This window comes from Myotis davidii, unplaced genomic scaffold (assembly GCF_000327345.1).
Source record: "Myotis davidii unplaced genomic scaffold, ASM32734v1 scaffold6, whole genome shotgun sequence".
Taxonomy (NCBI): Eukaryota; Metazoa; Chordata; class Mammalia; order Chiroptera; family Vespertilionidae; genus Myotis; species Myotis davidii.
The window spans coordinates 9,803,250-9,816,583 of record NW_006383011.1 but is presented as its reverse complement, the minus strand read 5'-3'; the positions used below and the strand labels follow the sequence as shown (position 1 = coordinate 9,816,583).

The following is a 13,334-nucleotide window of genomic DNA, read 5'->3' as shown; positions in this document are numbered from 1 at the left end:
TCCCTAATATTCTATCATTTTTGTACCCTCAGAAAAAAACTCTCACCTGCCAGCTGACTGTGAACCTGATCCTGTACTTTATTCCTATACTACTTTATAGCAAGCCATAGAAAATAAACAGAATTTGAGGTGAAGTTACAATGAGCTCAGATTTTTTTCTCTCATATCGTCTCCAGATAAAAGGGGGTGTCAGGGAAAAGAGGGGCAAGCTGCTTAGAGGCTCATCTAGGAGAAATATAAAATGAACACAAAGGCTGCCAAGTTGAAGATCAATAGGTACCCTTGGTATTCAGAATTTATGTTGCTCTGCAGATTCCCAATTAAATATGAGATTAACACAAGAAGAAAAGATAATAGTTCAAATAACTTAAGCCTCTACTCCTCTTCCTAGGGCAAAAGATCTTCAAATCAGGCCTTACCTCACAATTAATAAAACTATGACAAACACCCATTTACACAATGTTGCAAATGAACGTGGAATCCCAGAGGGGAAAAATACCAAAGTAATATTAAGTAAAATACATAAAACGTTTAACCTCAACAAGGTTTTTTCTCTCATATCTAGAGCTGGCAGACTTAGAGAAGCACACAGTGTAAGGAAATATAATGGGCTTTGGTGCCCCCCCGCCCCCACAAAATAATCTTCCCTCCTTATTTGTATCATATCAACATGCAAATCAACACTTGAAAACTTTTTCACATATAAGATTAGGAACATTAAATATGTTCATTACATATGGACTTTATAGCCTATGAAGTAACCTCTTAAAGAATAAAGTCTTAAATTTCTTTAAGCCTCTAATTTACACTATAAATAATAACTTAAGTATTGGGCAATAATATGCCAGCTGGTGAGGCTCAGTGGTTGAACATTGACCCAGGAACCAAGAGGTCACCAGATTGATTCCCAGTCCAGGCACATGCCCAGGTTGTGGCCTCAACCCCTGGTCCCCCGTGGGGGGCATATGAGGGGATGTTCCTTTCTCATCGATGTTTCTCTTTATCCTTCTCCCTTACCCTCTCCCTAAAAATTAATAAAAACATATTTAGGAAAATAAGGGGACTGTCTTGGGCGGGGGGAAAAAATGGACACATATGTAATACCCTTTGTAATAAATAATAAAATTTAAAAAAAAAAAAACATATTTAGGAAAATATTTTTAATATCAAGTTGATGATGAGGGAATGCAAGAAAAGTATAAATAAAACTTAAATCAACACTACAAACCACCTATATTCTCTGAAATATTTCCTAGACTACTAATCTAGTATTTTTTAAAATATATTTTTATTTATTTCAGAGAGGAAGGGAAAGGGAGAGAGAGATAGAAACTTCAATGATGAGAGAGAACCATCGATTGGCTGCTTCCTGCATGCCCCACACTGAGGATCAAGCCCGCAACCTGGGCATATGCCCTGACCAGGAATCGAACTGTGACCTCCTGGTTCATAGGTCAACACTCAACCACTGAGCCATGCTGGCTCGGCCCAATCTAGTATTTTATCACAGAGAATTATCATTTAAAATTCTACCTTATTTCCTAATTGTCTATTAGAATTAAAAAAAAATTTGCAATGTCTAGACCATGCATGCAGAAGAAATAAAACAGTTATTCCATTTCAATTTACAATGGCCCAATGGTATTTTATCCCATGCATATAACTGCTCAGATCATTGAAAAGACTATGACAACAAATAAATGGGAAGTACTAGGGTAAAATTTTAAAGATACAAAAGCTAGAGACTATAGCCCATCAAGATGCTAAATAAATGCTAAACATTTAATTAATAAATATTAAAGATGTATTTAATAATTATTTAAATACATATTAAATGATTGCAATATTATTTTAACAAGGAAAATCCAAGCTTTTAAAATATTTGCCTTTCAATGTAGGAAAGCAAAATTTCAGCTTCGTTTGCCTTGCCTGGATCATCTTCCAATAGCTCTTCAATAAAGCTTTGGTTACCTATAAATATCGAAAGATCCACCAGATGATATTTAAGGTTATACATTAATAGAAAATATTAAGCATGCAGCTGTTTAATACAACCACTTAATGCTATAGTTTCTAATAGCATCAACCTCTTCTAAACTGAGTGCCTCCCTTTCCTTTTTTCTTATTTTAAGGTACATTTTCAGGTATTATATCTTTGGTTCACCAAGTCTACTCTTTACCAATTATCTGTCAGCTATTGAAGGAAGACGCCCATAGGATAACAGGGACCTAACCGAAATAAGTACATTTTTGCTTTCCTTAAACTCTATCTAGGAAAATTCCCACTCATTAGCTTTCTGTACATTGGGGGAAGAAGTAATGTTTTCCATTATTTGTGTTAATTAAATATATCAATAAACTACCATGTAAATCTTGGATTTGCTCAATTTGCTTCACGAAGTCTTCAAATGAACTGCTCTTATCAGATTTTACCCATGAAGTAAGCGCACATGAAATAATCTGCAGTCTTCGATGACTATAAAGATAAAAACATCAACAACAGACTGAATCTAAAATCAAAATGTAATATTAGAATAAACACATATAAAAGCTTCAAACTTTAAAAATAATCAACTTGCATACCGAAACTCTAATTCTTTGTTCAGACTTTCAGCTACATTTTGCCGTTTTACTATCACAATCATTTCCTCCTCTAAATCTGCCTTCCTCTGAAATGGGACATATTTTTTTGACATCAGTTGTTTAATTTCTGCATATTTATCTTCCAGATGTTTCAGGTATTTATTGAGAGCATCTAAATTGAAGGATTCTTCGAGAATCATGCCTATGGGAAAAGGGAACAAATCAAAACAGCCAAGACATGGGTGGGACTCTTGTGCAAAAATGCAAAATATGTCAGTGAGTTCTCTATGTCAGGAAATGACTAAGAAATGGTAGCATGAATTTGTCATTTACTGAACATAACTGGAATTAGCATACAATTTTTAAATGGCTAGCAGTTTTTAAACATACCAGTGAATATTCTAGAATAGCATACAATTTTTAAATGGCTAGCAGTTTTTAGACTTTAGCCAACCTTAGACTTTAGCATCATTTGTTGTTGTTGTTGTTAATCCTCACCGGAGGATATTTTTCCATTGGTTTTTAGGGAGAGGGAGAGAGAGGGAAAGACAGAGAGAAACATCGATGTGAGAGAAACACATCAATTGGTTACCTCTTGCACCTGCAGGAGCCCCAACCAAGGGCCCAGGCTGGGGAGGAGCCTGCAACCGAGGTAGGTCCCCTGACCAGAATCAAACTCGGGACCCTTTGCTTCAGGCCAACATTCTATCCACTGAGCCAACCCAGCTAGGGCCACACTTTAGCATCTTAAGAAAAAATTTTTGAACGACCTCATCACCATACCCTGCAAACCCCTAAATATTACTGTTACTCAATAACACTAAGAGCTTCTGCCTAACAACTCGGGATTTCTGACCAGTAATTTCTCTCTAACCAAATCTTCCATTAAACTATTCTTGCTGGCGAATCCGGTTTGGCTCAGTGGATAGAGCATCGGCCTGCGGACTGAAAGGTCCCGGGTTCGATTCCGGTCAAGGGCATATACCTGGGTTGCGGGCACATCCCCAGTAGGAGATGTGCAGTGCAGGAGGCAGCTGATCGATGTCTCTCTCTCATCGATGTTTCTAACTCTCTATCTCTCTCCCTTCCTCTCTGTAAAACAAAAATCAATAAAATATATTTAAAAAAAAAAAAACTATTCCTGCTAACCCCAGGGTAATGTTTATTCTCTGCAATGAAAAGCTTATAAATCCCAGCCATATCTCAGTCCTCTCTCCCTCACAAATTGCCCCTTTTACTCATTACTCATCACACACACACACACCCACACACACACACACACACACACATACACGCACATACACACACACGCACACGCACATGCACACGCCAGATGATTTCCCTTCTCATTCAGGCTAATTGTTGCCTTTAAAGGTATATCTCAAAATTCTCCTCCAGAAACCCTTTTGGATTAATCCTACTCAATTTTGATCATTACCCTACCCTGAATACTCTAGGCATTTAATTAATTTATCTGTTATTCTGTACTTATTCATATGTATCTTATTTATGTTTTGTTAGTTATAATTTTACATTTGAAAGGAAATCTAGCCCCTACCTCCACCTAACACAGGCTGACTCATCATTCAAACTCAGTTGAAATCCTCTGGTGTGGAATAGCTTATTATTTCAAAACATAGCTTCTTCCGCTGAATCCAAATCCTACTTCCTAAAATTTCCACCTATTGATTCTGCTTTTGGGTAAACACTAATTGACATCCATAAAAGTTTTGAATACAGTTATCTATTCTCAAAGCAATCCTTGTCCCCAGGGTGAATATTTATAATTCCTCTATATTCATCATATAAAGCTCTCAGCTTCCTGAATAAATTCCAGGAGACAGAATGCTACTTGCACTTCCCCAGATACACTTGTCCTCACTTTTGTCTCCTCCAGTTGTTCATTTACCCAGCAAAAAAAAGTTTCCTGAGCCTATTTGAGAAAACCTCCCGATTAAATATTAGGAAAAAAAATCCAGGATACACTACAATTTCTCAAAATGTGGCTTAGCTGAAGATGAGGAACCAGTGAATGCTGACATAAATATGAATCAACAATATTCACAGAACCTAACACACGACAGTTTTTTCATGTATTATACCATGGGTTCTCAAACTCTAGAGTACATCAGACTAACCTGAGAACTTGTTAAAACACTGATTGTTGGGCTCTACCCCCACCTCACCCCAGTGCCATGCCCAGAATTCTGACACAGTAAGTCTGCACTGGGGTCAAAGAATTTGCATTTCTAACAGCTTCCCAGTTAATGCCGATGTTGACCAGGAACCACAGTTTAATATTCTGTATATAGTCCAGTCAGTCTGGAACTCTCTTAATCTTTTAGGGTTTTCTCATTCTCTTGTTTCTATCTAGAGTCCTGGCTAAAGTTGCTTGCAAAGGATGGATAAAGTCCTGTTGTACTCAGAAGATCTATACATGGCACATACATATTAACTTGTGTACTAGGTAATTAGAATTTCTTTCAAATATTTTACACAAAATATAGTACCTGGAATAGGTTTTGAAGGATCTTTGAAGCAAGGAAAATGTTTTAGTTCTTCCACATCATACTCTGCCCTAAGTTGTTTTATTTTGTCTATTTGCAATTGAATATTTGAGGAATTATTTTCAATAACCTTCATTCTGGAAAACAAAAAGGCATTATGTTACTTTCAACTAACTTAATTATTTAATCATAAGATTTATAATAAAGCCAAAACCGGTTTGGCTCAGTAGACAGAGCGTAGGTCTGTGGACTCAAAGGTCCCAGGTTCAATTCCAGTCAAGGGCATGTACCTTGGTTGCGGGCACATCCCTAGTAGGAGATGTGCAGGAGGCAGCTGATGGATGTTTCTCTCTCATCGATGTTTCTAACTCTCTATCTCTCTCCCTTCCTCTCTGTAAAAAATCAATAAAATATATTTTTTTAAAAGAAGATTTATAATAAAACAGGTTAAATCATTATTTTATTTTGCCAAATTGTCATTTTGAACCATTATGATTTAGGTGGAAGTTTACAAAACAGTGCCCCATAAAAAGTTTACTAACCTCATAGTGAGGAACAATTTTCTTTCAGAGCAGCAAGACTATGACTCACAACCTTATTGGAAATTTGTAATGTTAAACATAATAGTCTGGCCACAAAGCACTATCTATTCCCTTTAGTTGAAAATTACCTTTGCATTGAAAATTCATTTTTCAAAGTAATTACCCATTTCTTAGGGCTGTCATAGCAAATTACCACAAACTTGGTGGCTTAAAACAACAGAAATTTATTTTCTCTCCGTTCTGGAGACCAGCAAAATCAGTATCCCTGGGCCAAACCCAGAGTGCTGTCGGGCCCATGCTTCCTCTAGACCAGCGAGGGGAGACTCCGCTGCTGGCCTTTTCCAGCTGCCTTTGTGGCTGCATCACTTCAATCTCTGGCTTCCTGGTCGCATTCCCTTCCCCCCTTGTCTTTGTCAACACTTCCTCTGCCCTTCTCTTATAAGGACACTTGTGATTGAGATTAGGAAATTTGTGACACTTGTAACACCCACCTGGATAATCTGAGATAATCTCCCTATTTCCAGATCTTTAATGTAATCACATCTGCAAAGACCCCTTTCCCAAATAAAGTCACATTTCCAGGTTCTCAGGATGAGGACCTGCTATCTTTGGGAGCCATTATTCAGCCTACTGTAGTAATTCTGATCCTAGAGCTGGAGGAATGAAAGCACTCCTCTGAGAGAAAACTGAGCTCCTCCTGCAATGGGGATCTTAAAGACCAAGAAGAAGATATAAACTTCTTTCAGGCATTATTTTAAGTTTACTTCCTAACTTATCACTGATATGTGGCCCAGGGAGAAAATAACAGATTAAAATAAATTAGATACATAAACGTCACAACGGTTTTGGCAAATTAATAACAAGTTTGTCAGTAGATAAGGGCTGTCTGCATCTGATTATTACAGAGCTCCTGGTAAGTACAGATTACTCGTAACAACAGCTTACAGTATTTATGAAAGAGGGACTGAAAATAAAATTTCTTTTGGCTTTCATCCAAATAAACTTATGCTTGTGAAAGAAAGCAATGTTAAAATTGACTCTCTGCCCTGGCTGGTATGGCTTAGTTGGTTGGAGCGTTATCCATGTACCAGAAGGTGGTGGGGTTGATTCCCGGTCAGGGCACACCCCCAGGTTGTGGGTTCAAGCCCAAGTCAGAGTTGGGGTGCATATGGGAGGCAACTGGTCCATGTTTGTTTCTCGCATGGATGTCTGACTCTCCCTCCCTCCTTTCTTCCTTTCTCTGAGATTAAAAAAAAAAAAAGTCAACAGTCTTTCAAAAGAATTGAAAGCAGGGACTCGAAGAGAATGAATGTTCTTGGTGACACTATTCACAAAAGCCAAAGGTGGAAACAACCCAACTATTCAATAGATAAGTAAACAAAATATGGTATATACATACAAGGGAGTATTATTCAGCCAGAAAATAGAATGAAGTCCCAATATATGCCACAACACATTGAGAAGTATCTAATTATTGTCCCTTTCTGTAGCCACTTTACAATCTCTTTATCATTGACAATTTCACTACAATAAGCCTCGCTGAAGATTATTTACTTGGGATTCTTTGGGCCTCATATCTGTGAATTGCTATCTTTCACCAATTCTGGAAAATTCTTTGCCTTTATATCTTCAAATATTGTCCCTATACCATATTTTCTCCTTAGAGATTAAATATGGCTTTTTCATAGCTTTTTAAATAATAGCTTTATTTAGATAGAGTTCATATACCTTAAAATTAACCCCTGTAAGGTGTACAATTCAGTGGATTTTAGTATACTCAGAGTTGTGCAACCACTACCATTTCTAGTTCCGGAACGTTTCATCCAGAACAAGCCCTGTTCCCATCAGCAGTCTGCTGAGCAGAAGGTAAGTTTCCATGCAATCCCCAAGGCTGGGACAGTTCGCCTTTGGTTCATGCTACAAGGTTGTAGCCCTTTATTCTCCCAGCTTTACAAGGGGAGGATTTCCCAGAAGATTGAACCCCTTGGGCAGCAGTTCTGAGGGTCTGTCTCTTGTCCCAGTACCACACTAAAAACTGAAGCTTATGATCACTACTTTAATAAATGCTCTCAGGGCCATAGAATCATTTGTGCTCCTTTTATCTTTTGTCTTCTGTTCTGATTTTGCCCTGGTGATCTCTTAATATCTTGTCGGCTTCCTGTTGCTTTTGGAAAGATTTTTAAAAATTACTTTATGCAGCATTTTTCCCCAAGAGGAAGATCCAACATCTAGCCAGCCATATTGCCAGGTCAAACTTTGCATAATTTTCCAAGTTGCTTGAAATTATCTATAAAAATAATGTGCCCATCATTTTCCAAATGGAAGAAGCATTGGAAATATGAGACTATGCAACAAGAGTGGGCATCTTATCCTCTCCTAGTAGGCTACTTACCTTTGTGCATACAGAATTAAGTGCTCTAATTCAGATTGAAATCATGAAATTGTACTATCAAATCTTCCATGCAGGAAATTACCGGAAGCAACTAACTGCATCCCTCATTTTGTGATACTACAACGTGCCTCAATTATCCTAACTGATATAAAATTCTCAAACAAGAGTTTTAAGTGAAATATAGTAATTTTTTAGTATTTAACAATTTAAGTAAAAAATGTTATTTTATTTTAAAGTCATGTTTCCATGTAGGAAGGGGAACATGGAAACATGACTTTAAAATAAAATAACAAAAAAGACTGATAACCACTGGTTATAGTTACACTAGTTAGTTAATATAACCAAGTAACAATGATCACCTTTTGGGCTACTTGCTAATATACTTACTTTGCTTCAAGTTGGATTATTCTTTTCCTGTGATACACCAATGCTGTGGGCTCTGCTGCAAAAACTTTAAGTCTTCCATGAAGATAAAACGCAATTCTTTGGTCTCTTTTTATTGTATCAATGATGGCATCATATTCTTTTTTGATTGAAGTCAGAATGGATTTGTATGCAGTGACATATTCTATTACCTGAAATATGATTTTTCTGCCTATAGTTTTGCATTTTTTTCTGGTACACCATGGATCAAAAGCCTTTCAAAGAGCATTATAGATTATTTTTTAAATAAAACATGATGAGGAATTAGAAGTCTCAAATATCACTGGGTGTTAAAGAATATTTCCTGAATATGTGCTCTTTGTAAATTATTACAGTCCTGTGAGCTTAACTATGAGAGAAAAAATATATTTTCCTCTACTTGGTATGAACACATACATTATATAGTATCAGTTAAAACCAATACCAGGCCTAATACTGCATTCCTATTCCCAAGATATCAAGTAAAACTATAGGAAATCCCTGATCAATATCCACTCATGGCTTCCAATGGTGTGAAAGTACAGAATATCTTTGGAAGGATAAAGGATAACAGAAGAAAATAGAAAACAGTGGATGCCTGAAGAAAAGGAAAGTGAAAGAGAACAAGCTGACCTTTAGCTGTATACTTTTCTTTATTGGTTCTTTTTATTTATGTGTGTATGTATTTATTTATTTTCTAATCTTGTGTATACAATACCCATGCAAAAACAAATAAACATTTAAAATAATTTAAAATTTACAGTTTTCAAATTATGCTCACAAAGATTTCAGAAGGGGCCGATATATAAAGAGAACAGAGGTGATCAATCCATAATTTTCTCTGAAAGCCACAATTATGCATTCTACTCCTGCCACATCTCTAGTCTCTGGTATCCCCTACTAGTTCTCTGTTAGCTAGATAATATCTAGAAAAAATTATCCAGGAAGACATCTGGTCTCTCAAGAAATGGTATGAGATTAATTGATCAATGACAAGTACCAGGAAAGGATATCTGAGTGGGAGATACTGGGCGTCTTTTTTACTAGTCATCTATACTACCTAGCAACCCAATTAGGAGGACTGCCACCCAAGAACCCACAATAAAATAGAAGCCATGATTCTGTGGTCTTTCAAATTAAGCACCCTGCTGTTCCTGGCCATCGTCCACTCCACACACCTATGAGGTGTGCTACAACAATCTAAGACAGCTTGGATACATTACTGGATAGAAAATGGACTTGTAGTGATACACTGATCAGCTCCCATATCTGTCTGCTAGAAGAAATAGATACCAGGAGAACACTCATAGGAACTTTGGAGAATGCATACTAGTAGATATTGCATTAAAAGAAAGAAGACAGACTGGCAGGCCACAGGTAGAATAGTTTTGCTTGACCCACAAAATATTAGTAAATTTTGTAATTAGTAAAATTTAGTAAATTTCACCTAAAAACCATATTTCCAGCTTCTCTTGAAAACTATGAAAAATCTACATACTTGGAACCACCATTCCTTAATGGCAACAAACAGCAAGAGCTTTAGACTGAATTCTTCATTTTAGACTGGTTCTTCATTTTACCAGTTTCCATGATTCCTCATTCTCTTACAGCCTCATGCCCTGGCTGGTTTGGCTCAGTGGATAGAGCACTGGCCTGTGGAATGAAGCGTCCCAGGTTCGATTCTGGTCAAGAGCACATGCCTGGGTTTCGGGCTCAATCCCCAGTAGGGGGCATTCAGGCGGCAGCTGATCAATGATTCTCTCCCATCGTTGATGTTTCTCTCTCTCCCTCTCCCTTCCTCTCTGAAATCAATCAAAATATATTTAAAAACAAAAAGAAAAATGGGTATTGCTAAAAGCTTGCAAAACAAAATCAAGTGTTATATAAGCCACAGCATTTTCTAATCTCATCTCCATATTTCCAATGTTCAGTCTAGTCAAACCCCCTGTTTACTGTGCCTATCTACCTAGACCTCTAATCTACAAGGGATCTCAAATCAATATGCTAGGTCAGCAATTTCAACCGGTGTGCCACAAGAATTTTTAAAACATGCAATACTAACCTCTTTAGTCAAGGCCACTGACCTCTTTTACCTTACCCCCAAAAAAAAAAAAAAAAAAGACAGCACCCAACACAATAGCCGTCCAGTGTGAATAAGTCAAAATTATACCTTGTTTGTTGTTGTTAGATCAGCAAAAAATATATTATTTGGTGTGCTGCAGAATTTTAGTAATTAGTTTATGTGTGCTGTGAGATGAGAAAAGTTGAAAATCGCTGTGGTAGATCAAATCTAGACCACGTCTTTAATGATACCACACATAAACCCAAACCAAGGTTCCTGCTTACAGCCCAATCCCTCACAAATCAGTTAACACTTTCAGATGGAGGGTCAAAATGTTAGAGGGCACTGCTAGGTGTTGCTCAAAAACTGTTAAAATGTTAAAACTGATAGCTTGCACTTAACCCAAAACAGTTGAAACATTCATCAACTGTCTAGTAATAAGTGCAGTATTGCATTTTCTCCCTTCTCCCCTTTCTAACAAAAGAGATGAACTTTTCAAAACTGATAGATGTAGTTAAACAAGCAGTGGTGTTACTAAAACAGGAGTATTAGTCATCAAGAAAGACCATTTCTGCCTGGCCAGCAGAGCTCAGAGGTTTGAGTGCCGACCTGTGAACCAGGAGGTCACGATTCAATTCCCGATCGGGGCACATGCCTGGGTTTTGGGCTCAATCCGTGTGAGGTGTGCAGAAGGCAGCTGATCAATGATTCTCTCTCATTATTGATGATTCTATCTCTCCCTCTCCCTTGCTCTCTAAAAGCAATACAAATATTGAAAAAGAAAAGAAAGACCATTTCTTCCCCCATGAAAATCCATTGTCTTAAAAGCATTGATACCTTATCAAAAACGTTTCGGTATATGATGTAATATTCATCAGCAGGTCCTTCCTCATTGCAGCCCACTCTTTTAGTTTCTGTAATTATGTATCTTTGCATACTTTCCAAAAATTCCTTATCACATCTACTAATGATAGGAGGGATAACTGTATGTTTATTTATTCCTTGAACCGACATGGCATAATCTGCAATTCTTATTCAACAGAGGAAAGTTAACTCTTGACTTGCTTTTGCAACAAAGCCAAAACTTTTGATAGGCCTGAAAGAAAAAAAGACCATCAATTAATTTAAAGCTTAAAATAAATTGTCAAATATTCATCTAAAGCAAATGTAAAAAAATGTGCCATGGATCTGAGATAAACAATTAACACCAGTCAATAGGAGCTCTTTTCTTATTAACCGAGCATGTACAGGGTATCCCCCCAAATGTATACGTATACACTCTGAATGATTATAAAGTCAGTTTTAATTTTCAGAATTTCAAAGAATTTACAGAAGTAATTTTTTTGTCAACATCTGTTTTCAAACTCGTGACCATTCTGGTCCAGGCACTGCTAGTAACACAATGCAATGGAATCGCAAACATCAAGAATCATTTCCTTCGGTATTTGTGCGCCCACAATTCATTGACTGTTGCTGGTTTTGTACCATAAACCTTATCTTTTAGGTATCCCCATAAAAAAAATCTAGTGGTAGAGCGGAGAAGGCAGTGAGACAGAGATGGGCACAATGGGCTGTAAAAGCCCAGAGGAGCAGCTCACTGGGAGAGAGCAGGAAAACATCAAACATCAGGGACAACATCTAAAGGAATCACAATTAGGGCAATGCTTAAGTTATGCCATATTTATTTATTCAATAAATATTTAGGCTCTGCCAGCGTGGCTCAGTGGTTGAGCATCAACCTAAGAACCAGGAGGTCACGGTTAGATTCCAGGTCAGGGCACACGCCCGGGTTGTGGGCTTGATCCCCAGTGTGGAGCGTGCAGGAGGCAGCTGATCAGTGATTCTCTCTCTCATCATTGGTGTTTCTAAACTCTCTCTCACTCTCTCTCTCTCTCTCTCTCTCTCTTTCTTTCTCTCTCTCTCTTTCTCTCTGAAATCAATAAAAATATGTTAAAAAAATATTTAGGGGCACTTTCTGTGTGTCTGCCACTATCTTAGACGCTAGAGAAAGAACATTGAACAAAACAAAGCTTTTAACTCCCAGAAGTTATGTTCAAGTAGGAAGAGAGACAACACAAAGTAAAAACATAGCATGACAAATAGGGATAAGTCATATGGGGGAAAAATGAAACTGGGAATGAGAGAGTTAGGAGGGTGGGCGGGTGCAATTTTCTATAAAGCATTAAGTTAGGAAAAGAGGAAGTCCTCACTGATAAGTGGCATTTCAGAAATCTGACCAAAGCAGGTCATGTAGATTCCTGGGAAAGAGCAGTTGAGGCAGAGAGAGCAGCAAACCCAAAGGCCTCAAGGCAGTAAGCAAGTCTGAGGAACAGCAAGACCAGTGGGGCCGGAAGAGAATGAGAAAGGCAGAGAAGAAAGAGATGAGGTCAGAGCTGCAGCTGCCAGATCAAGTACAGGGCCTTGAAGGCAGGACCACTACCTGCACATGGGCACCCTTGTGCAGCTTAGAAAAAGGTGCCCTTTCTCTGGACCAGTGGTTCTCAACCTTCTTAATGCCGCGACCCTTTAATACAGTTCCTCATGTTGTGGTGACCCCCAATTTCATTGTTACAAATTGAACATAATTAAAGCATGGTGATGAATCACAAAAACAGTATGTAATTATATATGCGTTTTCCAGTGGTCTTAGGCGACCCCCCCAAAAGGGTTGTTTGACCCCCAAAGGGGTCGCGCCCCACAGGTTGAGAACTGCTGTTCTAATGGATACCTACAGACCCGCACTTTAGCCCCGAGTGGCTCAGTGGTAAGGGTTGACCTATGAACCAGGAGGTCAGGGTTTGGTTCCCTGTCAGCACAGGCCCGGGTTGTGGGCTCAATCCCTGAGG

The 13,334-nt window shown here is 38.0% G+C and overlaps 1 protein-coding gene across 3 annotated transcripts in view; it reads right to left on the bottom strand.

The window, feature by feature from the left end:
* Positions 1–13,334, bottom strand: part of CLHC1 (clathrin heavy chain linker domain containing 1) — a 30,229-nt gene that overhangs the window by 13,170 nt on the left and 3,725 nt on the right. For 2 of the 3 annotated variants that reach the window (XM_006778589.2, XM_006778590.2), the window contains exons 2-7: positions 11,326–11,584; positions 8,412–8,599; positions 5,094–5,227; positions 2,584–2,785; positions 2,364–2,476; positions 1,887–1,971 (exon numbers count right to left, since the gene is read on the bottom strand). In XM_006778589.2, coding sequence (XP_006778652.1) covers positions 1,887–1,971; positions 2,364–2,476; positions 2,584–2,785; positions 5,094–5,227; positions 8,412–8,599; positions 11,326–11,502 — 899 coding nt within the window. In that variant the 5' untranslated portion in view covers positions 11,503–11,584. Of the gene's footprint in view, positions 1–1,886; positions 1,972–2,363; positions 2,477–2,583; positions 2,786–5,093; positions 5,228–8,411; positions 8,600–11,325; positions 11,585–12,698; positions 13,033–13,334 lie in introns of those variants that run through there. The other variant, XM_015557939.1, reaches the window with a different exon arrangement.